At 41.5% G+C, this 26,828-nt stretch overlaps 1 protein-coding gene across 1 annotated transcript in view; it reads left to right on the top strand.

Annotated features, from left to right (window-relative positions):
• The window catches only part of LOC110531049 (piezo-type mechanosensitive ion channel component 2), a 220,057-nt gene that overhangs the window by 153,888 nt on the left and 39,341 nt on the right, over positions 1–26,828 (top strand). The window contains exons 29-38 of the mRNA XM_090182937.1: positions 10,514–10,603; positions 11,845–12,008; positions 12,357–12,455; positions 13,594–13,700; positions 13,925–14,023; positions 16,493–16,613; positions 17,689–17,754; positions 18,033–18,199; positions 19,078–19,283; positions 20,598–20,774. Coding sequence (XP_090039063.1) covers positions 10,514–10,603; positions 11,845–12,008; positions 12,357–12,455; positions 13,594–13,700; positions 13,925–14,023; positions 16,493–16,613; positions 17,689–17,754; positions 18,033–18,199; positions 19,078–19,283; positions 20,598–20,774 — 1,296 coding nt within the window. The remainder of the gene's footprint in view (positions 1–10,513; positions 10,604–11,844; positions 12,009–12,356; positions 12,456–13,593; positions 13,701–13,924; positions 14,024–16,492; positions 16,614–17,688; positions 17,755–18,032; positions 18,200–19,077; positions 19,284–20,597; positions 20,775–26,828) is intronic.

Genomic DNA, 26,828 nt, shown 5'->3' with positions numbered 1-26,828 from the left:
TCTTTACACCAGGTTACTCATCACACCAGGTTACTCATCACACCAGGTTACTCATCACACCAGGTTACTCATTACACCAGGTTACTCATCACATCAGGTTACACCAGGTTACTCATCACACCAGGTTACTCATTACACCAGGTACTCATTACACCAGGTTACACCAGGTTACTCATTACACCAGGTTAATAATTACCCCAGTTTACTCATTACACCAGGTTACTCATTATACCAGGTTACACCAGATTACTCATTACACCAGGTTACTCATTACACCAGGTTACTCATCACACCAGGTTACTCATTACACCAGGTTACTCATTACACCAGGTTACACCTGGTTACTCATTACACCAGGTTACACCAGATTACTCATTACACCAGGCTACTCATTACACCAGGTTACTCATTACACCAGGTTACACCTGGTTACTCATTACACCAGGTTACACCAGGTTACTCATCACACCAGGTTACTCATTACACCAGGTTACTCATTACACCAGGTTACACCTGGTTACTCATTACACCAGGTTACACCAGGTTACTCATCACACCAGGCTACTCATCACACCAGGTTACTCATTACACCAGGTTACTCATTATACCAGGTTACTCATTACACCAGGTTACTCATTACACCAGGTTACACCTGTTTACTCATTACACCAGGTTACACCAGATTACTCATTACACCAGGCTACTCATTACACCAGGTTACTCATTACACCAGGTTACACCTGGTTACTCATTACACCAGGTTACACCAGGTTACTCATCACACCAGGTTACTCATTACACCAGGTTACTCATTACACCAGGTTACACCAGGTTACTCATTACACCAGGTTACACTAGGTTACTAATTACACCAGGTTACTCATCACACCAGGTTACACCAGGTTACTCATTACACCAGGTTACACCAGGTTACTCATTACACCAGGTTACTCATTACACCAGGTTACTCATCACACCAGGTTACACCAGGTTACTCATTACACCAGGTTACTCATTACACCAGGTTACTCATTACACCAGGTTACTCATTACACCAGGTTACACCAGGTTACTCATTACACCAGGTTACTCATCACACCAGGTTACTCATTACACCAGGTTACACCAGGTTACTCATTACACCAGGTTATTCATCACACCAGGTTACTCATTACACCAGGTTACTCATTACACCAGGTTACTCATTACACCAGGTTACACCAGGATCCGCAATACACCAGGTTACACCAGGTTACTCATCACACCAGGTTACTCATTACACCAGGTTACTCATTACACCAGGTTACTCATTACACCAGGTTACTCATTACACCAGGTTACTCATTACACCAGGTTACACCAGATTACCAATTTACTCATTACACCAGGTTACTCATCACACATGGTTACTCATTACACCAGGTTACACCAGGTTACTCATTACACCAGTTTACTCATCACACCAGGTTACTCATTACAACAGGTTACTTATTTCACCAGGTTACACCAGGTTACTCATTACACCAGGTTACACCAGATTACTCATTACACCAGGTTACTCATTACACCAGGTTACTCATTACACCAGGTTACTCATTACACCAGGTTACACCAGATTACTCATTACACCAGGTTACTCATTACACCAGGTTACTCATTACACCAGATTACTCATTACACCAGGTTACTCATTATACCAGGTTACTCATTACACCAGGTTACACCAGATTACTCATTACACCAGGTTACTCATTACACCAGGTTACTCATTACACCAGGTTACTCATTATACCAGGTTACTCATTACACCAGGTTACACCAGATTACTCATTACACCAGGTTACTCATTACACCAGGTTACACCAGGTTACTCATTACACCAGGTTATTCATCACACCAGGTTACTCATTACACCAGGTTACTCATTACACCAGGTTACTCATTACACCAGGTTACACCAGGATCCGCAATACACCAGGTTACACCAGGTTACTCATCACACCAGGTTACTCATTACACCAGGTTACTCATTACACCAGGTTACTCATTACACCAGGTTACTCATTACACCAGGTTACTCATTACACCAGGTTACACCAGATTACCAATTTACTCATTACACCAGGTTACTCATCACACATGGTTACTCATTACACCAGGTTACACCAGGTTACTCATTACACCAGTTTACTCATCACACCAGGTTACTCATTACAACAGGTTACTTATTTCACCAGGTTACACCAGGTTACTCATCACACCAGGTTACTCATTACACCAGGTTACTCATCACACCAGGTTACTCATTACACCAGGTTACTCATTACACCAGGTTACTCATTACACCAGGTTACACCAGGTTACTCATTACACCAGGTTACTCATCACACCAGGTTACTCATTACACCAGGTTACTCATCACACCAGGTTACTCATTACACCAGGTTACTCATCACACCAGGTTACTCATTACACCAGGTTACTCATTACACCACGTTACTCATCACACCAGGTTACTCTTTACACCAGGTTACTCATCACACCAGGTTACTCATCACACCAGGTTACTCATCACACCAGGTTACTCATTACACCAGGTTACTCATCACATCAGGTTACACCAGGTTACTCATCACACCAGGTTACTCATTACACCAGGTACTCATTACACCAGGTTACACCAGGTTACTCATTACACCAGGTTAATAATTACCCCAGTTTACTCATTACACCAGGTTACTCATTATACCAGGTTACACCAGATTACTCATTACACCAGGTTACTCATTACACCAGGTTACTCATTACACCAGGTTACTCATCACACCAGGTTACTCATTACACCAGGTTACTCATTACACCAGGTTACACCTGGTTACTCATTACACCAGGTTACACCAGATTACTCATTACACCAGGCTACTCATTACACCAGGTTACTCATTACACCAGGTTACACCTGGTTACTCATTACACCAGGTTACACCAGGTTACTCATCACACCAGGTTACTCATTACACCAGGTTACTCATTACACCAGGTTACACCTGGTTACTCATTACACCAGGTTACACCAGGTTACTCATCACACCAGGCTACTCATCACACCAGGTTACTCATTACACCAGGTTACTCATTATACCAGGTTACTCATTACACCAGGTTACTCATTACACCAGGTTACACCTGTTTACTCACTACACCAGGTTACACCAGATTACTCATTACACCAGGCTACTCATTACACCAGGTTACTCATTACACCAGGTTACACCTGGTTACTCATTACACCAGGTTACACCAGGTTACTCATCACACCAGGTTACTCATTACACCAGGTTACTCATTACACCAGGTTACACCAGGTTACTCATTACACCAGGTTACACTAGGTTACTAATTACACCAGGTTACTCATCACACCAGGTTACACCAGGTTACTCATTACACCAGGTTACACCAGGTTACTCATTACACCAGGTTACTCATTACACCAGGTTACTCATCACACCAGGTTACACCAGGTTACTCATCACACCAGGTTACTCATTACACCAGGTTACTCATTACACCAGGTTACTCATTACACCAGGTTACACCAGGTTACTCATTACACCAGGTTACTCATCACACCAGGTTACTCATTACACCAGGTTACACCAGGTTACTCATTACACCAGGTTATTCATCACACCAGGTTACTCATTACACCAGGTTACTCATTACACCAGGTTACTCATTACACCAGGTTACACCAGGATCCGCAATACACCAGGTTACACCAGGTTACTCATCACACCAGGTTACTCATTACACCAGGTTACTCATTACACCAGGTTACTCATTACACCAGGTTACTCATTACACCAGGTTACTCATTACACCAGGTTACACCAGATTACCAATTTACTCATTACACCAGGTTACTCATCACACATGGTTACTCATTACACCAGGTTACACCAGGTTACTCATTACACCAGTTTACTCATCACACCAGGTTACTCATTACAACAGGTTACTTATTTCACCAGGTTACACCAGGTTACTCATTACACCAGGTTACACCAGATTACTCATTACACCAGGTTACTCATTACACCAGGTTACTCATTACACCAGGTTACTCATTACACCAGGTTACACCAGATTACTCATTACACCAGGTTACTCATTACACCAGGTTACTCATTACACCAGATTACTGATTACACCAGGTTACTCATTATACCAGGTTACTCATTACACCAGGTTACACCAGATTACTCATTACACCAGGTTACTCATTACACCAGGTTACTCATTACACCAGGTTACTCATTATACCAGGTTACTCATTACACCAGGTTACACCAGATTACTCATTACACCAGGTTACTCATTACACCAGGTTACTCATTACACCAGGTTACTCATTACACCAGGTTACACCAGATTACTCATTACACCAGGTTACTCATTACACCAGGTTACTCATTACACCAGATTACTCATTACACCAGGTTACTCATTATACCAGGTTACTCATTACACCAGGTTACACCAGATTACTCATTACACCAGGTTACTCATTACACCAGGTTACTCATTACACCAGGTTACTCATTATACCAGGTTACTCATTACACCAGGTCACACCAGATTACTCATTACACCAGGTTACTCATTACACCAGGTAACTCATTACACGAGGTTACTTATTACACCAGATTACTCATTACACCAGGTTACTCATTATTCCAGGTTACTCATTACACCAGGTTACACCAGATTACTCATTACACCAGATTACTCATTACACCAGGTTACTCATTATACCAGGTTACTCATTATACCAGGTTAAACCAGATTACTCATTACACCAGGTTACTCATTACACCAGGTTACTTATTTCACCAGGTTACACCAGATTACTCATTACACCAGGTTACTCATCACACCAGATTACTCATTACACCAGGTTACTCATTATACCAGGTTACTCATTACACCAGGTTAAACCAGATTACTCATTACACCAGGTTACTCATTACACCAGGTTACACCAGATTACTCATTACACCAGGTTACTCATTACACCTGGTTACTCATCACACCAGGTTACACAAGGTTACTCATCACACCTGGTTACTCATTACACCATGTTACTCATTACACCAGGTTACTCATTACACCAGGTTACTCATTACACCAGGTTACACCAGGTTACTCATTATACCAGGTTACACTAGGTTACTCATTACACCAGGTTACTAATTACACCAGGTTACACCAGGTTACTCATTACACCAGGTTACTCATCAGACCAGGTTACACCAGGTTACTCATCACACTAGGTTACTCATTACACCAGGTTTCTCATCACACCAGGTTACACCAGGATCCGCAATACACCAGGTTACACCAGGTTACTCACCACACTAGGTTACTCATTACACCAGGTTACTCTTTACACCAGGTTACTCATTACACCAGGTTACTCATCACACCAGGTTACTCATTACACCAGGTTACTCATTACACCAGGTTACTCATTACACCAGGTTACACCAGGATCCGCAATACACCAGGTTACACCAGGTTACTCATTACACCAGGTTACTCATTACACCAGGTAACTCATTACACCAGGTTACTCATTACACCAGGTTACACCAGGTTACTCATTACACCAGGTTACTCATCAGACCAGGTTACACCAGGTTACTCATCACACTAGGTTACTCATCAGACCAGGTTACACCAGGTTACTCATTACACCAGGTTACACCAGATTACCAATTTACTCATTACACCAGGTTACTCATCACACATGGTTACTCATTACACCAGGTTACACCAGGTTACTCATTACACCAGGTTACTCATCACACCAGGTTACTCATTACAACAGGTTACTTATTTCACCAGGTTACACCAGGTTACTCATTACACCAGGTTAAAACAGATTACTCATTACACCAGGTTACTCATTACACCAGGTTACTCATTACACCAGGTTACCCATTACACCAGGTTACACCAGATTACTCATTACACCAGGGTACTCATTACACCAGGTTACTCATTACACCAGATTACTCATTACACCAGGTTACTCATTATACCAGGTTACTCATTACACCAGGTTACACCAGATTACTCATTACACCAGGTTACTCATTACACCAGGTTACTCATTACACCAGGTTACTCATTATACCAGGTTACTCATTACACCAGGTTACGCCAGATTACTCTTTACACCAGGTTACTCATTACACCAGGTTACTCATCACACCAGGTTACTCATTACACCAGATTACTCATTACACCAGGTTACTCATTATACCAGGTTACTCATTACACCAGGTTACACCAGATTACTCATTACACCAGATTACTCATTACACCAGGTTACTCATTATACCAGGTTACTCATTACACCAGGTTACACCAGGTTACTCATTACACCAGGTTACTCATTACACCAGGTTACTCATTATACCAGGTTACTCATTACACCAGGTTAAACCAGATTACTCATTACACCAGGTTACTCATTACACCAGGTTACTTATTTCACCAGTTTTACACCAGATTACTCATTACACCAGGTTACTCATCACACCAGATTACTCATTACACCAGGTTACTCATTATACCAGGTTACTCATTACACCAGGTTAAACCAGATTACTCATTACACCAGGTTACTCATTACACCAGGTTACACCAGATTACTCATTACACCAGGTTACTCATTACACCAGGTTACTCATCAGACCAGGTTACACCAGGTTACTCATCACACTAGGTTACTCATCAGACCAGGTTACACCAGGTTACTCATTACACCAGGTTACACCAGATTACCAATTTACTCATTACACCAGGTTACTCATCACACATGGTTACTCATTACACCAGGTTACACCAGGTTACTCATTACACCAGGTTACTCATCACACCAGGTTACTCATTACAACAGGTTACTTATTTCACCAGGTTACACCAGGTTACTCATTACACCAGGTTAAAACAGATTACTCATTACACCAGGTTACTCATTACACCAGGTTACTCATTACACCAGGTTACCCATTACACCAGGTTACACCAGATTACTCATTACACCAGGGTACTCATTACACCAGGTTACTCATTACACCAGATTACTCATTACACCAGGTTACTCATTATACCAGGTTACTCATTACACCAGGTTACACCAGATTACTCATTACACCAGGTTACTCATTACACCAGGTTACTCATTACACCAGGTTACTCATTATACCAGGTTACTCATTACACCAGGTTACGCCAGATTACTCTTTACACCAGGTTACTCATTACACCAGGTTACTCATCACACCAGGTTACTCATTACACCAGATTACTCATTACACCAGGTTACTCATTATACCAGGTTACTCATTACACCAGGTTACACCAGATTACTCATTACACCAGATTACTCATTACACCAGGTTACTCATTATACCAGGTTACTCATTACACCAGGTTACACCAGGTTACTCATTACACCAGGTTACTCATTACACCAGGTTACTCATTATACCAGGTTACTCATTACACCAGGTTAAACCAGATTACTCATTACACCAGGTTACTCATTACACCAGGTTACTTATTTCACCAGTTTTACACCAGATTACTCATTACACCAGGTTACTCATCACACCAGATTACTCATTACACCAGGTTACTCATTATACCAGGTTACTCATTACACCAGGTTAAACCAGATTACTCATTACACCAGGTTACTCATTACACCAGGTTACACCAGATTACTCATTACACCAGGTTACTCATTACACCAGGTTACTCATCAGACCAGGTTACACCAGGTTACTCATCACACTAGGTTACTCATCAGACCAGGTTACACCAGGTTACTCATTACACCAGGTTACACCAGATTACCAATTTACTCATTACACCAGGTTACTCATCACACATGGTTACTCATTACACCAGGTTACACCAGGTTACTCATTACACCAGGTTACTCATCACACCAGGTTACTCATTACAACAGGTTACTTATTTCACCAGGTTACACCAGGTTACTCATTACACCAGGTTAAAACAGATTACTCATTACACCAGGTTACTCATTACACCAGGTTACTCATTACACCAGGTTACCCATTACACCAGGTTACACCAGATTACTCATTACACCAGGGTACTCATTACACCAGGTTACTCATTACACCAGATTACTCATTACACCAGGTTACTCATTATACCAGGTTACTCATTACACCAGGTTACACCAGATTACTCATTACACCAGGTTACTCATTACACCAGGTTACTCATTACACCAGGTTACTCATTATACCAGGTTACTCATTACACCAGGTTACGCCAGATTACTCTTTACACCAGGTTACTCATTACACCAGGTTACTCATCACACCAGGTTACTCATTACACCAGATTACTCATTACACCAGGTTACTCATTATACCAGGTTACTCATTACACCAGGTTACACCAGATTACTCATTACACCAGATTACTCATTACACCAGGTTACTCATTATACCAGGTTACTCATTACACCAGGTTACACCAGGTTACTCATTACACCAGGTTACTCATTACACCAGGTTACTCATTATACCAGGTTACTCATTACACCAGGTTAAACCAGATTACTCATTACACAAGGTTACTCATTACACCAGGTTACTTATTTCACCAGTTTTACACCAGATTACTCATTACACCAGGTTACTCATCACACCAGATTACTCATTACACCAGGTTACTCATTATACCAGGTTACTCATTACACCAGGTTAAACCAGATTACTCATTACACCAGGTTACTCATTACACCAGGTTACACCAGATTACTCATTACACCAGGTTACTCATTACACCTGGTTACTCATCACACCAGGTTACACCAGGTTACTCATCACACCTGGTTACTCATTACACCATGTTACTCATTACACCAGTTTACACCAGGTTACTCATCAGACCAGGTTACACCAGGTTACTCATCACACTAGGTTACTCATTACACCAGGTTTCTCATCACACCAGGTTGCACCAGGTTACTCATCACACTAGGTTACTCATTACACCAGGTTACTCATCACACCAGGTTACACCAGGTTACTCATTACACCAGGTTACACCAGGTTACTCATCACACCAGGTTACTCATTACACCAGGTTACACCAGGTTACTCATTACACCAGGTTACACCAGGTTGTTCACTACACCAGGTTACACCAGGTTACTCATCACACCAGGTTACTCATTACACCAGGTTACTCATTACACCAGGTTACTCATCACACCAGGTTACACCAGGTTACTCATCACACCAGGTTACACCAAGTTACTCATCACTCATTACACTCAGGTTACTCATCACACCAGGTCACACCAGGTTACTCAATACACCAGGTGACTCATCACTCATTACACTCAGGTTACTCATCACACCAGGTTACACCAGGTTACTCATTACTCCAGGTTACACCTGGTTACTCATTACACCAGGTTACACCTGGTTACTCATTACACCAGGTTACACCAGGTTACTCATTACACCAGGTTACTCATTACACCAGGTTACTCATCACACCAGGTCACACCAGGTTACTCATCACACCAGGTTACTCACATCACACCAGGTTACTCATCACACCAGGTTACACCAGGTTACTCATTACACTCAGGTTACTCATTACACCAGGTTACTCATTACACCAGGTTACTCATTATACCAGGTTACACCAGGTTACTCATTGCACCAGGTTACTCATCACACCAGGTTACACCAGGTTACTCACATCACACTCAGGTTACTCATTACACTCAGGTTACTCATTACACCAGGTTACTCATTACACCAGGTTACACCAGGTTACTCATCACACCAGGTTACACCAGGTTACTCATTACACCAGGTTACTCATTACACCAGGTTACTCACATCACACCAGGTTACTCATTACACCAGGTTACTCATTACACCAGGTTACACCAGGTTACTCATCACACCAGGTTACCCCAGGTTACTCATTACACCAGGTTACTCATTACACCAGGTTACTCACATCACACCAGGTTACACCAGGTTACTCATCACGCCAGCGTGGTACCATAGACCTCCATTACACCAGCAAGCTCTTTGCAACTGTTCTCACTCCGCTGTCTTACTGTGATGATCATGTATCTGTGATATGGTAATGTACCTGTGATATGGTAATGTACCTCTAATATGGTAATGTATCTCTGGTATGGTAATGTATCTGTGATATGGTAATGTGTCTGTGATATGGTAATGTACCTGTGATAATGTAATGCATCTTTGATAATGTAATGTATGTGATATGGTAATGTACCTGTGATATGGTAATATAGTTGTGATGTGATGATATACCTGTGATAATGTAATGTATCTGTGATAATGTAATGTATCTGTGATATGGTAATGTATATTTGATGTGATGATCTATGTGTGTGTTTCAGAGGAGCTGAATTGTTCCAGGCTACTATAGTGAAGGCAGTCAGAGCCAGACTGGAGGAAGAGAACAAGTCTATGGAACAGCTGAAGAGACAGTAAGTCACAACAGCTGTCTGCTTGATATGGACCTTCCCTTTAAACCTTTATCTATTAACCTTTATCCAGCCTTTACTTATTAACCTTCCCTTTAAACCTTTATCTATTAACCTTTATCCAGCCTTTACTTATTAACCTTCCCTTTAAACCTTTATCTATTAACCTTCCCTTTAAACCTTTAACCAACATTTATCTATTAACCTTCCCTTTAAACCTTTATCTATTAACCTTCCCTTTAAACCTGTATCTATTAACCTTCCCTTTAAACCTTTATCTATTAACCTTCCCTTTAAACCTTTATCTACTAACCTTCCCTTTAAACCTTTATCTATTAACCTTCCCTTTAAACCTTTATCTATTAACCTTCCCTTTAAACCTTTATCTATTAACCTTCCCTTTAAACCTTTATCTATTAACCTTCCCTTTAAACCTTTATCTATTAACCTTCCCTTTAAACCTTTATCTATTAACCTTCCCTTTAAACCTTTATCTATTAACCTTCCCTTTAAACCTTTATCTATTAACCTTCCCTTTAAACCTTTATCTATTAACCTTCCCTTTAAACCTGTATCTATTAACCTTCCCTTTAAACCTTTATCTATTAACCTTTATCCAGCCTTTACTTATTAACCTTCCCTTTAAATCTTTATCTATTAACCTTCCCTTTAAACCTTTATCTATTAACCTAACCTTTAAACCTTTATCTATTAACCTTTATCCAGCCTTTACTCATTAACCTTCCCTTTAAATCTTTATCTATTAACCTTCCCTTTAAACCTTTATCTATTAACCTAACCTTTAAACCTTTATCTATTAACCTTCCCTTTAAACCTTTATCTATTAACCTTCCCTTTAAACCTTTATCTATTAACCTTCCCTTTTAAACTTTATCTATTAACCTTCCCTTTAAACCTTTATCTATTAACCTTCCCTTTAAACCTTTAACCAACATGTATCTATTAACCTTCCCTTTGAACCTTTATCCAACCTTTATCTATTAACCTTCCCTTTGAACCTTTATCCAACCTTTATCTATTAACCTTCCCTTTAAATCTTTATCTATTAATCTAACCTTTATCCAGCCTCTAACAGGCCAATTGGTTCAAATAGTCATTGCTTTCTTTCAATATTGTTCTAGAAACATGGAAGAAGAGAGAGAAACCTTGTCTGCTTTCTCTTGATAGATAGAACTGAGTGTTGTCATTCATTATCTTTCTGTCTCTTTCTCTCTCCCTCTCAGGATGGACCGTATAAAGCAGCGCCAGGAGAAGTTTAAGAGTGGGAAGAAAAAGATGTTGAGCCTGGCCCAGGAATCTGGGGACAGAGAGAACCCCATCCAGCCACAGGAATCTGGGGACAGAGAGAACCCCATCCAGCCACAGGAGCAGGAGGAAGAGGATGATGGTACTGTATCATGATGAAGGCTCTTAACGTCCCTCTAGGAGTACTGATGTTAAAACTAGGTGGAATGTCTAATCAATATAGACTGGGTGTTGGTTAGTTCTCATGGAACTTTAATGAAACCCTGGAATAGATTTTCATATGATCCCGATCATTATGACATCATTACTGCAAACAATGTTGTGGTCACAAAGCTTCATGAAGATATATATATATATATATATATATATATATATATATATATATATATATATTTGAAATACCGTTTAACTTGCACAAAGTCTGAATGAATAAATATTTTTTGCAATATAAAGCATAATTGATCTACATGTGAAACCATTTTTATTTTAGGAGCAGAGCGAGAAAGAGAGAAAGAGAAAGTGAAAGAGAAAGAAACAGCCAAGACTAAAAAAAGGCAGTGGTGGCGGCCTTGGGTTGACCACGCCTCCAGTAGGTTGACCCCTCCTTCTTTCTCCGCTCTGATTGACTGTTGTGTCCTTGACCAGAACTCTCAGAGGATTCCCATACTGCACCTGGGCTCCAGACGACCCAAAACAAACGTCAACGTTCCGTCCAGACCTCAGTCCTTTTCTGTCTCTATTTAAGGCCCCTCGATTGATTAATTAATTGATTGATGAGTTAATTGTTCGACTGATTGATGAACCCCAAAACATCAGAAATATACAGACGAGATAGTGTACTGATTTGCTGGAATGAAATAAGACAATATTACAATATGCCTCAACTAATGGCAATGGGGGGCCATAAATAGACTATTTTCCATGAGAGAAAATAAAATAACTGATGCCTGTGATGTTTGTGGTTGTGGTCCTGGTGAGGCCACAGTAGGGAATCTCTCGTTGTGAAAGATTCTATTAGACAGAGCTAAGTACCTTCTCCCTTTTTATGCTTTCTTTCTAGGAAGAGTAAAAGGGTGAAGGATTATGTCTCTGTTATAGTCACGATCACCACCAGTATATGTACCGCACGAGGGAAACTGAGCAATACTGATCAGAACGATCCACGTTTAATAAAGTTTTAAGGTTTTAATAAGGAAATCGAGTTTCAAATTGACATTGAAAAGCTGTAAAAAACTATTCCCACGTTTCTCTGAAGTGTGTCTCAGTTGTTCTCTGGGGTGCCCTATTTCTGTGTTGAATTGATTTCTTAGTATCACCCCTGTCATATCGTTGCATTCATTATATGATTTACCCAGTTCACCCCTCATCCTAACCCCATTCATATATTACCCAGCATCCTCCTCTCTTCCTGTTCCCCCCCATTATGGCTCTTCTGTTCAAGGACATAAGTCAGTTTCAACTATTACAATTCTTTTGAAGGTCTGCCCAAATCACCTCAATCTATGCCATGTCTTAGTAAACAAACTAATATGCTAATATTGTGTGTCTAACATTGTGTTTGCTTTCCTACTCTTATCAACTTCATCCCACAAGTGTTTTGAATCAAACCAACCTCTGCTGCCTCACACTACCCTAGTTTACAGACTCTCAACACCCCAAAGCATCACCTGCTTTTCAAACCCTTTCCTGCAGTTAATATTAACGGCACCTTGCTCTCTACTCATCAGTGGTGAGGAGTGGAGATTATTACTTGTTTGAAACTGACAGTGAAGAAGAGGAGGAAGAGGAGGAGAAAAGAGAGGATCAAGAGCTGCCCAAGAAGTCAGCATTTCAGGTGAGCTCCAGACCAGACCAGACCAGCGGCAACATTTCCTCAGTATACCGAAGTAGTTACCCGGTATTACTGTAGTGTGAAATATTTCATTGTCTTTCAATCGTCAATATTGTCTAGTTTAGTATCAGATTATCTGTTGCCACTACTAGTGTATGAAAAGATATGCACTTTCATCTTTGTGTTTTCTACTAACTACCCTACCACCCTTTATCCCTCCTCTTCAGCGAGCTATTGGGAAGTTTGCCTCAGCCCTTATAGCTCTGCCCAGATCTATCATTAAACTGCCCAAAACCATCCTTCAGTATGTAATCAGGGCAGCCAAGGTACCAAATAACAGATTCAGCATTTCCTCTTACCACAGCCTGTGTCGACTGTAACCTGTGTCCTCAGCCTGTATCTCCTCTTACCACAGCCTGTGTAGACTGTATCCTGTGTCCTCAGCCTGTATCTCCTCTTACCACAGCCTGTGTAGACTGTATCCTGTGTCCTCAGCCTGTATCTCCTCTTACCACAGCCTGTGTCAACTGTATCCTGTTTTGTGTAGATTTGCTGTTTCAATGAAGGCCAAGGCATTTATAACCAACTGTCTTTCCATCCCATATCCGATCCAAGACCATATCCATTTATAAACAAAAAATATCCTAAATATTCCAGACAGGATGGGGATGGAACTACAGTGGTCCTTCTGTCATGTGTTTTAAGTGATATATTGTTTTGAAGCAGTTTGCATGACCTCGGCAGAGCCTTTTACCAACAGATCTGAGAAAATGCATTGGTGTTGTTATCACACATTTGCGATTTTGGTGTGGTTTGCTCCATTGTACAAGGTTAAATATATTTACAAGTAAGCCTTCGATATTGTCGCCTAGTCACAATGAAGCCATTGTTACAAATTACAATATAAGAGTGTAAAATGGCATAAATCGCAGGTGGCATCTACCTTTTGTACTGATGAAGCAAAACACACTCTAAAATTGTCATATTGTCTTTGTGACTCTGAGCTCGATTGTTTTGATTTGTCTGTGGTTTAAAGGGTTAACTAAATGTCACCTGGCTTGCTATTGCTCTTGTTTTATTTGCATCTGAGTGTGCCTGCCTTGACCGTAGCACTCCTTTGATTGGCCTGAATCCTTGAGATCTGTTTGATAGGACTGAATCCTTGAGATCTGTTTGATTGGCCTGAATCCTTGAGATCTGTTTGATTGGACTGAATCCTTGAGATCTGTTTGATTGGACTGAACCCTTGAGATCTGTTTGATTGGCCTGAATCCTTGAGATCTGTTTGATTGGACTGAATCCTTGAGATCTGTTTGATTGGACTGAATCCTTGAGATCTGTTTGATTGGACTGAATCCTTGAGATCTGTTTGATTGGACGGAGTCCTTGAGATCTGTTTGATTGGACTGAATCCTTGAGATCTGTTTGATTGGACGGAGTCCTTGAGATCTGTTTGATTGGACTGAATCCTTGAGATCTGTTTGATTGGACTGAATCCTTGAGATCTGTTTGATTGGACGGAGTCCTTGAGATCTGTTTGATTGGACTGAATCCTTGAGATCTGTTTGATTGGACTGAATCCTTGAGATCTGTTTGATTGGACTGAATCCTTGAGATCTGTTTGATTGGACGGAATCCTTGAGATCTGTTTGATTGGACGGAGTCCTTGAGATCTGTTTGATTGGACTGAAGCCTTGAGATCTGTTTGATTGGACTGAATCCTTGAGATCTGTTTGATTGGACTGAATCCTTGAGATCTGTTTGATTGGACTGAATCCTTGAGATCTGTTTGATTGGACTGAATCCTTGAGATCTGTTTGATTGGACTGAATCCTTGAGATCTGTTTGATTGGACTGAATCCTTGAGATCTGTTTGATTGGACTGAATCCTTGAGATCTGTTTGATTGGACCTAGTCCTTGAGATCTGTTTGATTGGACTGAATCCTTGAGATCTGTTTGATTGGACTGAATCCTTGAGATCTGTTTGATTGGACGGAGTCCTTGAGATCTGTTTGATTGGACTGAATCCTTGAGATCTGTTTGATTGGACTGAATCCTTGAGATCTGTTTGATTGGACTGAATCCTTGAGATCTGTTTGATTGGACTGAATCCTTGAGATCTGTTTGATTGGACCTAGTCCTTGAGATCTGTTTGATTGGACTGAATCCTTGAGATCTGTTTGATTGGACTGAATCCTTGAGATCTGTTTGATTGGACGGAGTCCTTGAGATCTGTTTGATTGGACTGAATCCTTGAGATCTGTTTGATTGGACTGAATCCTTGAGATCTGTTTGATTGGACGGAGTCCTTGAGATCTGTTTGATTGGACTGAATCCTTGAGATCTGTTTGATTGGACTGAATCCTTGAGATCTGTTTGATTGGACGGAGTCCTTGAGATCTGTTTGATTGGACTGAATCCTTGAGATCTGTTTGATTGGACGGAGTCCTTGAGATCTGTTTGATTGGACTGAATCCTTGAGATCTGTGTGCGTAACAATTTTTTTCCTGTACAAATTGTCGTCAATATATGAATCAACACGACAAAATACATGAATCAATACATGAATCAACACACAAATCAATACATGAATCATTACATGAATCAACGTGAATCAATACATGAAACAATACACGAATCGACACAAATCAATACATGAATCATTACATGTATCAACACATGACTCAATACATAATTTTGCAAAAGTCAGAGTTAAGAGCGCACAGATCTCAAATCAGGATTCGTTCCTTTATGTCCAAACTAACATTGTGCTTCCTGTACTGTACGCTCCCAGTTTTTCTACCATGCCTGGATAACAGACTCCAAGACAGCCATGAAGGAACGAGGCAAAGAGAAGCGTAAGTTCTGGAAGAGGTACACCAAGAGAGACAAACACAAGAAGGACAAGAAGGAAGGTAAGTTAAGAGATATCAGTATTATAACAGAGTCACCGATATAAAGAAAATCATCAGCATACATCCTTTGACCACATAGCCCAGTTTCAGAAGAAGATCACGAGAATAGATCAACGCATCATTCTGTTCTTACAACCTCTGAGGGCTCATGCTACTTCCTTCTTCGTTCTCACGGAAGGATCCGTCTTTAATCTGTGATGATTCAAAAGCATCGTTATTTTACAAGATCCCTTTACGCTTGATTCACCACCTCTTAATTCATGTAGATAATGTAAGGCTTGGTTGTGAAAGCGAAAAGCAGGGGTGAGATAGGACATCCCTGACGACTACCCCAAGAGTTCTCACACTCACTCATTATAAACCAAGTCTACTGGAAGTATTGATTTGTTATGTTATTCTCTGAAAGTTATTATTTTGTTGTGTTATTCTCTGTAACGTGGCCAGCAGCATATCACCCAGCATTCCACTGCTGGCTTGTTTCTGAAGCTAAGCAGGGTTGGTCCTGGTTGGCCCCTGGATGGGAGACCAGATGATGCTAGAAGTGGTGTTGGAGACCCAGTAGGAGGCACCCTTTCTTCTGGTCTAAAAAAAATTGCCCCAGGGCAGTGATTGGGGACATTGCCCTGTGCAGGGTGCTGTCTTTTGGATGGGATGTTAAATGGGTGTCCTGACTCTCTATGGTTGCTAAAGATCCCATGGTACTTATCATAAGAGTAGGGGTGTGAACCCCGGTGTCCTAGCTAAATTCCCAATCTGGCCTTCAAACCATCATGGTCACCTAATCATCCCCAGTTTACAATTGGCTCATTCATCCCCCCTCCTCTCCCCTGTAACTATTCCTCAGGTTGTTGCTGTAAATGAGAATGTGTTTTCAGTCAACTTACCTGGAAAAAAAAATAATATATATATATATATATATATATATATATATATATATTGTTGTTTTATTCTCTCTAACTTATTGTTTTTTTTGCATTATTTACTGTAAATTATTGTTTTGTGTTATTCTCTCTAAGTTATTTTTTTGTTGTGTTATTTTCTGTAAATTATTGTTTTGTTGTGTTATTCTGTGCAGGTCATGTGACTATAGAGATGGAGGAAGATCAGGAGGGAACACAGGAGAAGAAGTCTGACGGACCAGGTGGGTGTCACAGACCCTTTCAAATACTGTAGTATATGTATATACACAACCACTTACAGGGAGAGACAACCACCAGTCGTGATATTGATTCTATATATAGTATATATATCATAGGTTCTTACTATAGTTTACTCCGAATCTATGATCGTAATGACAATGATCCGGATCATGTCTGTTTTAGCTTGTTTAGTTGAGTGCCCTGATGCCACTTTGGATAAGATTGTCTGCAAAGAAAACAATGTCAATATTTGTAACTTATCTTTCCCACGTCCCACCAGACAACGTCTTGAAGCGAGTGTTCAACATCATCAAGTTCACCTGGGTGTTGTTCCAGACCACGGTGGAGAGCTTCACCAAGTGGATGAACAACGTGTGTAGAGAACACATAGACATCTCCACCGTGCTGCGCATTGAGAGATGCATGCTCACTAGAGAGGTCAAAAAGGTACTGCTGCTGTCACTCTCTCTCTATATATACACATTTATGTCACTCTCTCTCTCTATATATACACATTTATGTCACTCTCTCTCTATATATATACATATTTATGTCACTCTCTCTATATATACACATTTATGTCACTCTCTCTCTCTATATATAAACATATTTATGTCACTCTCTCTCTCTATATATATACACATTTATGTCACTCTCTCTCTATATATATACACATTTATGTCACTCTCTCTCTATATATATACATATTTATGTCACTCTCTCTCTATATATACATATTTATGTCACTCTCTCTCTATATATACATATTTATGTCACTCTCTCTCTCTATATATACATATTTATGTCACTCTCTCTATATATACATATTTATGTCACTCTCTCTCTATATATACATATTTATGTCCCTCTCTCTCTATATATACATATGTATGTCACTCTCTCTCTATATATACATATTTATGTCACTCTCTCTCTATATACATATTTATGTCACTCTCTCTATATATATATATATATACACATTTATGTCACTCTCTTTTATCTTTATTTAACTAGGCAAGTCAGTTAAGAACAAATTCTTATTTTCAATAACGGCCCTGGGTGGGGTTAACAGTGGGGTTAACTGCCTTGTTCAGGGGCAGAACAACAGATTTGTACCTTGTCAGCTCGGAGATTCAATCTTGCAACCTTTCGGTTACTAGTCCAACGCTCTAACCACTAGGCTACCTGCTGCCCCTTTGAGTATCTTGTCTTACATAAACACTCTTTAAATAGTTAGATTACATTTTTTGACTTTGAAATATAGCAAACTAGAAAACAAAACCGAGATTAAATGACTATCCTGATCTAACCTCCCCCTGCAGGGCAACGTCCCGTCCAGAGAGAGTATCCATGTGTTCTACCAGAAGCAGATGCGTATGAGCATGTCTCGGGGGTCCAGCCTGGACCGGCTCAGTGAGGAGGACAGTGCGTCGGGGGGGTCTCACAGGGTCCACAGGAGGAGAGGCGACTATCGCATGGAGAGCCAGGACAGCATGGCATCGTTGGCATCACGAGACAGCATATCTAGGTAAGTGTTTCGTACGTGTAATAATTTGAATCAAATGTACATTTTACATGTTAGTCATTTAGCAGATGCTCTTATCCTGAATAACTTACAGTCAGTTCATTCATCTTAAGATGATTAGGTGGGACAACCACATATCACAGGGATAGAAAGTATATTTTACCTCCATATCGTAGCTATTAGTAGAGTCAGAGCTAGGGGGAGGGGGTCAAGTCCTGGTTAAGTGCTGTGGGGGTCAGTAGAGTCATAGCTGGGGGGTGTCAAGTCCTGGTTTAGTGCTGTGGGGGTCAGTAGAGTCAGAGCTTGGGGGGGGGTTTAGTGCTGTGGGGGTCAGTAGAGTCAGAGCTTGGGGGGGGTTTAGTGCTGTGGGGGTCAGTAGAGTCAGAGCTTGGGGGGGGTTTAGTGCTGTGGGGGTTGAGGTGAGAAGGGGGATTATTTAACATACAGTTTGAAGAGGTAGGGTTTCAGATGTTTTTGGAAAGATGGGCAGAGACTCTGCTGTCCTAGCTTCAGGGGGAAGCTGGACCTACCATTGGGGTTCCAGGACAGAGAAGAGCTTGGACTGGGCTGAGCGGGAGCTGACCTCCCCTTGGGGTTCCAAGACAGAGAAGAGCTTGGACTGGGCTGAGCGGGAGCTGACCTCCCCTTGGGGTTCCAAGACAGAGAAGAGCTTGGACTGGGCTGAGCGGGAGCTGACCTCCCCTTGGGGTTCCAAGACAGAGAAGAGCTTGGACTGGGCTGAGCGGGAGCTGACCTCCCCTTGGGGTTCCAAGACAGAGAAGAGCTTGGACTGGGCTGAGCGGGAGCTGACCTCCCCTTGGGGTTCCAAGACAGAGAAGAGCTTGGACTGGGCTGAGCGGGAGCTGACCTCCCGTTGGGGTGGGAGGGCCAAAAGACCTGAGGCGGCAGAACGGAGTGCTCGGGTTGGGGTGTTGGGGTTTTGAGCATAAAATCAAAGTTTATTGGTCAGATGCACACAGTACAGAGAAATGATTACTTGCTGACTCTCCTCAACAATGCAGTACAATAAAAATATCAATCAAGAATCAAACACCAAATACAAAAGTCTACAAATAACAAGTAGTAATAAAAAGCAGAATAAAAGACTGTGGAGAGTGCTGGAGATATCCTATTATTTCATTCTATATCTAATTCTAGGGCTTGATCAGTATCTTCAGCATGAGCGATGAGAAATCACATCACCACTACCATTTGGAAACTTCCACATCTTTAGCTGTGTCATGTGGAAGCCATGTTGTAACCATTGTGTCATTCCACTCCTTTATTTCTCATCTCTCCATCCCTTTATCGCGTCAGTGCCTACACTGAGGCCACCATGCTGTTCTCCCGCCAAGACACGCTGGACGAGCTGGACGGAATGCCGTCAGACGTTCCCATTCCCAAAACCAGTGAACGTGCCCGGCCAAAACTCCGTAAGATCTACGGCCTGGACGCCTCCAAATCAACTGACAGCAGCAGCAGCCAAGTGTCCAGGTGCCTGGTCCAAGCTGAAATCTTCCTCTTTCTCCTTCACCTCCTCTTCCATCCTCTTTGTCACTCTCTTCTTCCACCTCCTCTCCTCATCCCCTCCACTCCTTTCTCATCCTCCTCTTCCTTCTGTCGTGACGTTAGTATTATTCATGTGACAACTGCTATTCATCGAATAATTAACTATGTTTATAATTACGTGATCAAATTAATCAGGGAACCATGAACTCAGTATGCTGGGGCACCATGGGAAAAGTTTGTTTAACCTCTCTAGGGTACGTGGGACCCTAGCGTCCCATCTGGCCAACATCCAGTGAGATTGCAGAGCGCTAAATTCAATTACAGAAATACTCATTATAAAAATTCAGAAAACAAAACATATTTTACATAGGTTTAAAGATTAACTTCTTGTTAATCCAACCACAGTGTCATATTTATAAAATGCTTTTCGGCGAAAGCATACCTAGGCCAGAACATACCTAGCCCAGAACATACCTAGCCCAGAACAAAGCCCAGTTGACAAATTATTACAAACAGTAACCAGCCAAGCAGAAGCGTTACAAAACTCAGAAATAGAGATAAAATGAATCCCTTACCTTTGATGATCTTCATATGGTGGCAATCAGAAGACTAACCATCAGAATTTACTCAATAAATGTTCCTTTTGTTCGATGGAGTCCAAAATCCTTGTTAGGGCGTTTTCTTCAGTAATCCACAGGCTCAAACGCAGTCAAAACAATCCAAATATATCCAAATTGTATCCGTAAAGTTCATAGAAACATGTCAAACGATGTTTATATTCAATCCTCAGGTTGTTTTTTAGCCTAAATGATCTATAATATTTCAACCGGACAATAACATCATCAATATAAAAGGTAAACAAGAAATGCAAGAAAAGCTCTGCGACACGGTAGGGTTCACTCGTTCAGACTGGTCTTACTCCCTCATTTATAGGAATACAAGCCTGAAACGATTTCTAAAGACTGTTGACATCTAGTGGAAGGCATAGGAACTGCAAATGGAGTCCTAAGTCAATGGATACTGTAATGGCATTGAATAGAAAACTACAAAACCAACAAACAAAAAAGACTTCCTGAATGGATTTTTCTCAGGTTTTTGCCTGCTAAATCAGTTCTGTTATACTCACAGACACTATTATAACAGTGTTGGAAACCTGAGAGTGTTTTCTATCCAAATTGACCAGTTATATGCATATCATATCTTCTGGGCCCGAGTAGCAGACCTTTTAATTTGGGCATGCTTTTCATCCAAAATTCCGAATGCTGCCCCCTACCCTAGAGAAGTTAATGAGTTACCGTTTCTCAAATGAACTTAAAGAATATCAGAATATCGATTTCCTAGCAGTCACTAATTAATTAATTTCCTATTCAGTCTCATTCCAATTGAGTTGATTATTTATTTACTAACAAGCTAAGTGATAATATAAGATAAACAAACACACAGTCTGGGCTATTGATTAGAACTTAGTACAACAAACCAGTCCCTAGTGGACCAACATGATATGACACGTGTTACACAAGATGGGGATTTAGAAAGAGAGAGGGAGAGAGAGAGAGAGTGCATGAGAGAAAAGCACACTTGGATACATTTGTAAAATATGCTAAGTTTTACACCTTGCCCCGAACTGCCTTATGGGTCAGAATTATAATGAACGTATTTACTTGTTGAAAGTCTCTGTTTTTCTTCGTGGACCGAGTTTAGCCGACGACCTTCTACTCCGATGGCGGCTTCTCCTCCGTTACCGGGTGTAAGCCTCTGATTGTCCACATGACGTCACACTTTCCTTTCTCTTGGTTGTCTGTTCCTTGAACTCGTTCTTTTCTCAGGAAGCTTAACAGCCGTGTTGACGCTCCCAGCTTGGTTAGGAGGGCCGTGTAGACAACCAATGATTTGAAGAGAATAGCTGTCTGGTTCTCCTGGAATTCACCTTCTTAGATACAGTCAATCAATCAATCAGATCTATTTATAAAGCCCTTCTTACATCAGCTGATGTCACAAAGTGCTGTAAAGAAACCCAGCCTAAAACCCCAAACAGCAAGCAATGCAGATGTAGAAGCACAGTGGCTAGGAAAAACTCCCTAGAAAGGCCAGAACCTAGGAAGAAACCTAGAGAGGAACCAGGATCTGAAGGGTGGCCAGTCCTCTTCTGGCTGTGCTGGGTGGAGATTATAACAGTACATGGTCAAGATGTTAAAACTTTCATAGATGAACAGCAGGGTCAAATAATAATAATCACAGTGGTTGTAGAGGGTGCAACAGGTCAGCACCTCAGGAGTGAATGACAGTTGGCTTTTCATACTCGATTATTCAGAGTTAGAGACAGCAGGTGCGGTAGAGAGAGAGAGTCGAAAACAGCAGGTCCGGGACAAGGTAGCACGTCCGGTGAAGAGGTCAGGGTTCCATAGCCGCAGGCGGCAGAACAGTTGAAACAGGAGCAGCAACACGACCAGGTGGACTTGGGATAGCAAGGTGTCATTAGGCCAGGTAGTCTGAGGCATGGTCCTAGGGCTCAGGTCCTCCGAGAGAAAAAGAGAGGGCGAAAGAGATGGAGAGAGAGTAAATTAAATTCACACAGGACACTGGATAGGACAGGAGAAATACTCCAGATATAAGACTGACCCTAGCGCCCGACACATAAACTATTGCAGCATAAATGCTGGAGGCTGAGACAGGAGGGGTCTGGAGACACTGTGACCCCGTTCGACGATACCCCCGGACAGGGCCAACCGGGCAGGATATAACCCCACCCACTTTGCCAAAGCACAGCTCCCACAGCACTAGAGGGATATTTTCAACCACCAACTTACCATCCTGAGACAAGGCCGAGTATAGCCCACAAAGATCTCCACCACGGCACAACCAAAGGGGGGGCGCCAACCCAGACAGGAAGACCACGTCAGTGATTCAACCCACTCAAGTGACGCACCCCTTCTAAGGACGGCATGGAGGAACACCAGTGAGCCAGTGACTCAGCCCCTGTAAAAGGGTTAGAGGCAGAGAATCCCAGTGGAGAGAGGGGAACCAGCCAGGCAGAGACAGCAAGGGCGGTTCGTCGCTCCAGTGCCTTTCCGTTCACTTTCACACCACTGGGCCAGACTACACTCAATCATAGGACCTACTGAAGAGATGAGTCTTCAATAAAGACTTAAAGGTCGAGACCGAGTCTGCGTCTCTCACATGGATAGGCAGACCAGTTCCTAAAAATGGAGCTTTGTAGGAGAAAGACCTGCCTCCAGCTGTTTGCTTAGTTTATTTAGTGCTTTATCCGGGTCGTCGGAAAGTAGAACATTGCAGTCGTCTAATCTAATATGATCAAATTTTTTGGTTCTAGTCAGGATTCTAGCAGCCGTATTTAGCACTAACTGAAGTTCATTTAGTGCTTTATCCGGGTAGCCGGAAAGTAGAGCATTGCAGTAGTCTAATCTAGAAGTGACAAAAGCGTGGATACATTTTTCTGCATCAATTTTGGACAGAAAGTTTCAGATTTTTGAAATGTTACGTAGATGGAAAAAAAGCTGTCCTTGAAACAGTCTTGATATGTTCTTCAAAAGAGAGATCGGGGTCCAGAGTAACGCCGAGGTCCTTCACAGTTTGATTTTAGACGACTGTACAACCATCACGATTAGTTGTCAGATCCAACAGAAGATCTCTTTGTTTCTTGGGACCTAGAACAAGCATCTCTGTTTTGTCCGAGTTTAAAAGTCAAAAATGTGCCGCCATACACTTCCTTATGTCTGAAACACAGGCTTCCAGGGAGGGCAATTTTGGGGCTTCACCATGTTTCATTGAAATGCATAGCAGTGAAAGTTAACATTATGTTTGGTATCAAAAGTGGCACTGAGGTTTATTATGTTCAACAAAGGAGGGCCAAGCACAGGAAGCAGCTCTTTCAGTAGTTTAGTTGTAATAGAAGATCCAGTATGCAGCTTGAAGGTTTAGAGGCCATGACTATGTTCATCAATGTGTCACTTCACTGTCACTTCACTGCTGAAGGGGAAGCCATCCTCTCTTGGGGAATGCTGCTTTTAAGTTAGCTTGCGACAGTATCAAAGATACATTTTGGATTGTTCTTATTCTCCTCAATTAAGTTGGAAAAATAGGGTGATTCGAGCAGCAGTGAGGGCTCTTCGATACTGCACGGTACTGTCTTTCCAAGCTAGTCGGAAGACTTCCAGTTTGGTGTGGCGCCATTTCCATTCCAATTTTCTGGAAGCTTGCTTCAGAGCTCGGGTATTTTCTGTATACCAGGAAGCTAGTTTATAATGACAAATGTTTTTAGTTTTTAGGGGTGGGACTGCATCAGGGGAATTGCGCAAGGTTAAATTGAGTTCCTCAGTTAGGTGGTTCACTGAATTTTGCAGCATTCGACCACACGACTGGACAATATTCAAGATAACATAAAACTAGAGCCTGCAGCATTCGACCACACGACTGGACAATAATCAAGATAACATAAAACTAGAGCCTGCACCACTCCACCACACGACTGGACAATTATCAAGATAACATAAAACTAGAGCCTGCACCACTCCACCACACGACTGGACAATAATCAAGATAACATAAAACTAGAGCCTGCACCACTCCACCACACGACTGGACAATTATCAAGATAACATAAAACTAGAGCCTGCACCACTCCACCACACGACTGGACAATAATCAAGATAACATAAAACTAGAGCCTGCACCACTCCACCACACGACTGGACAATAATCAAGATAACATAAAACTAGAGCCTGCACCACTCCACCACACGACTGGACAATAATCAAGATAACATAAAACTAGAGCCTGCACCACTCCACCACACGACTGGACAATATTCAAGATAACATCAAACTAGAGCCTGCACCACTCCACCACACGACTGGACAATAATCAAGATAACATAAAACTAGAGCCTGCACCACTCGACCACACGACTGGACAATTATCATGATAACATAAAACTAGAGCCTGCACCACTCCACCACACAACTGGACAATAATCACATAAAACTAGAGCCTGCACCACTCCACCACACGACTGGACAGTAATCAAGACAACATAAAACTAGAGCCTGCACCACTCCACCACACGACTGGACAGTAATCAAGATAACATAAAACTAGAGCCTGCACCACTCCACCACACGACTGGACAATTATCAAGATAACATAAAACTAGAGCCTGCACCACTCCACCACACAACTGGACAATAATCAAGATAACATAAAACTAGAGCCTGCACCACTCCACCACACGACTGGACAATATTCAAGATAAGATAAAACTAGAGCCTGCACCACTTTCCTTGAGGAATGTGTTGTCAAACAAAACAGAGCATCTCTTTACCTCGGACATACCTCTCCCCATCTTTACAACCGTTGAATCTGACCATTTACAACCATGTTTTTGACCATGACAGTTTACAATTTAAGGCAACACCAAGTAATTCATCTCCTCAATTTGTTCAACAGCCACACCATTCATTACCAGATTGAAGTGAGGGCTAGAACTTAGGGAAGGATTTGTACAAAACACAATGCTCTATAAACTTGTTATCGCTATCATGGACGTCCCTAAGAGGAATATGGTATTGATATCTGAAAAGAACAAGGAAACTATTAAAAACAAATTCTTTGAATTCGTAACGCTAATGCTCAAAGTCATCTGCAATCATCTTCTCCTCATTAACCATATATCAGATTCACTCCAGATTTTGTATTTAGGCTCATTAATGTTTTTTTTGGGGGGGGTTATTGCATTCAAATATGGCTGCACTGTACCTATAGATGCATGTTAGCACATATGCTAATGCTAGAAAATACTTTTACTTTTCCTTCTCATGAAGGATTGACTCCAGTTTTGGTATATAGACTCCGCTCGGAGTGTGGTCTCAGCAAAACCAACTCTCTCTCAACATCAACAAAACAAAGGAAATTATTGTGGAGTTCAAGAAACAGCAGAGGGAGCACCCTCCTATCCACATCGACGGGACAGCAGTGGAGGAGGTGGAAAGTTTTAAGTTCCTGGGCGTACACATCATGGACAA

This window comes from Oncorhynchus mykiss, chromosome 8 (genome assembly GCF_057628025.1).
Source record: "Oncorhynchus mykiss isolate SJ-2025 chromosome 8, ASM5762802v1, whole genome shotgun sequence".
NCBI classification, from domain to species: domain Eukaryota; kingdom Metazoa; phylum Chordata; class Actinopteri; order Salmoniformes; family Salmonidae; genus Oncorhynchus; species Oncorhynchus mykiss.
Note: the sequence above shows the minus strand (reverse complement) of the source record. Positions and strands in the feature narration are given on the sequence as shown.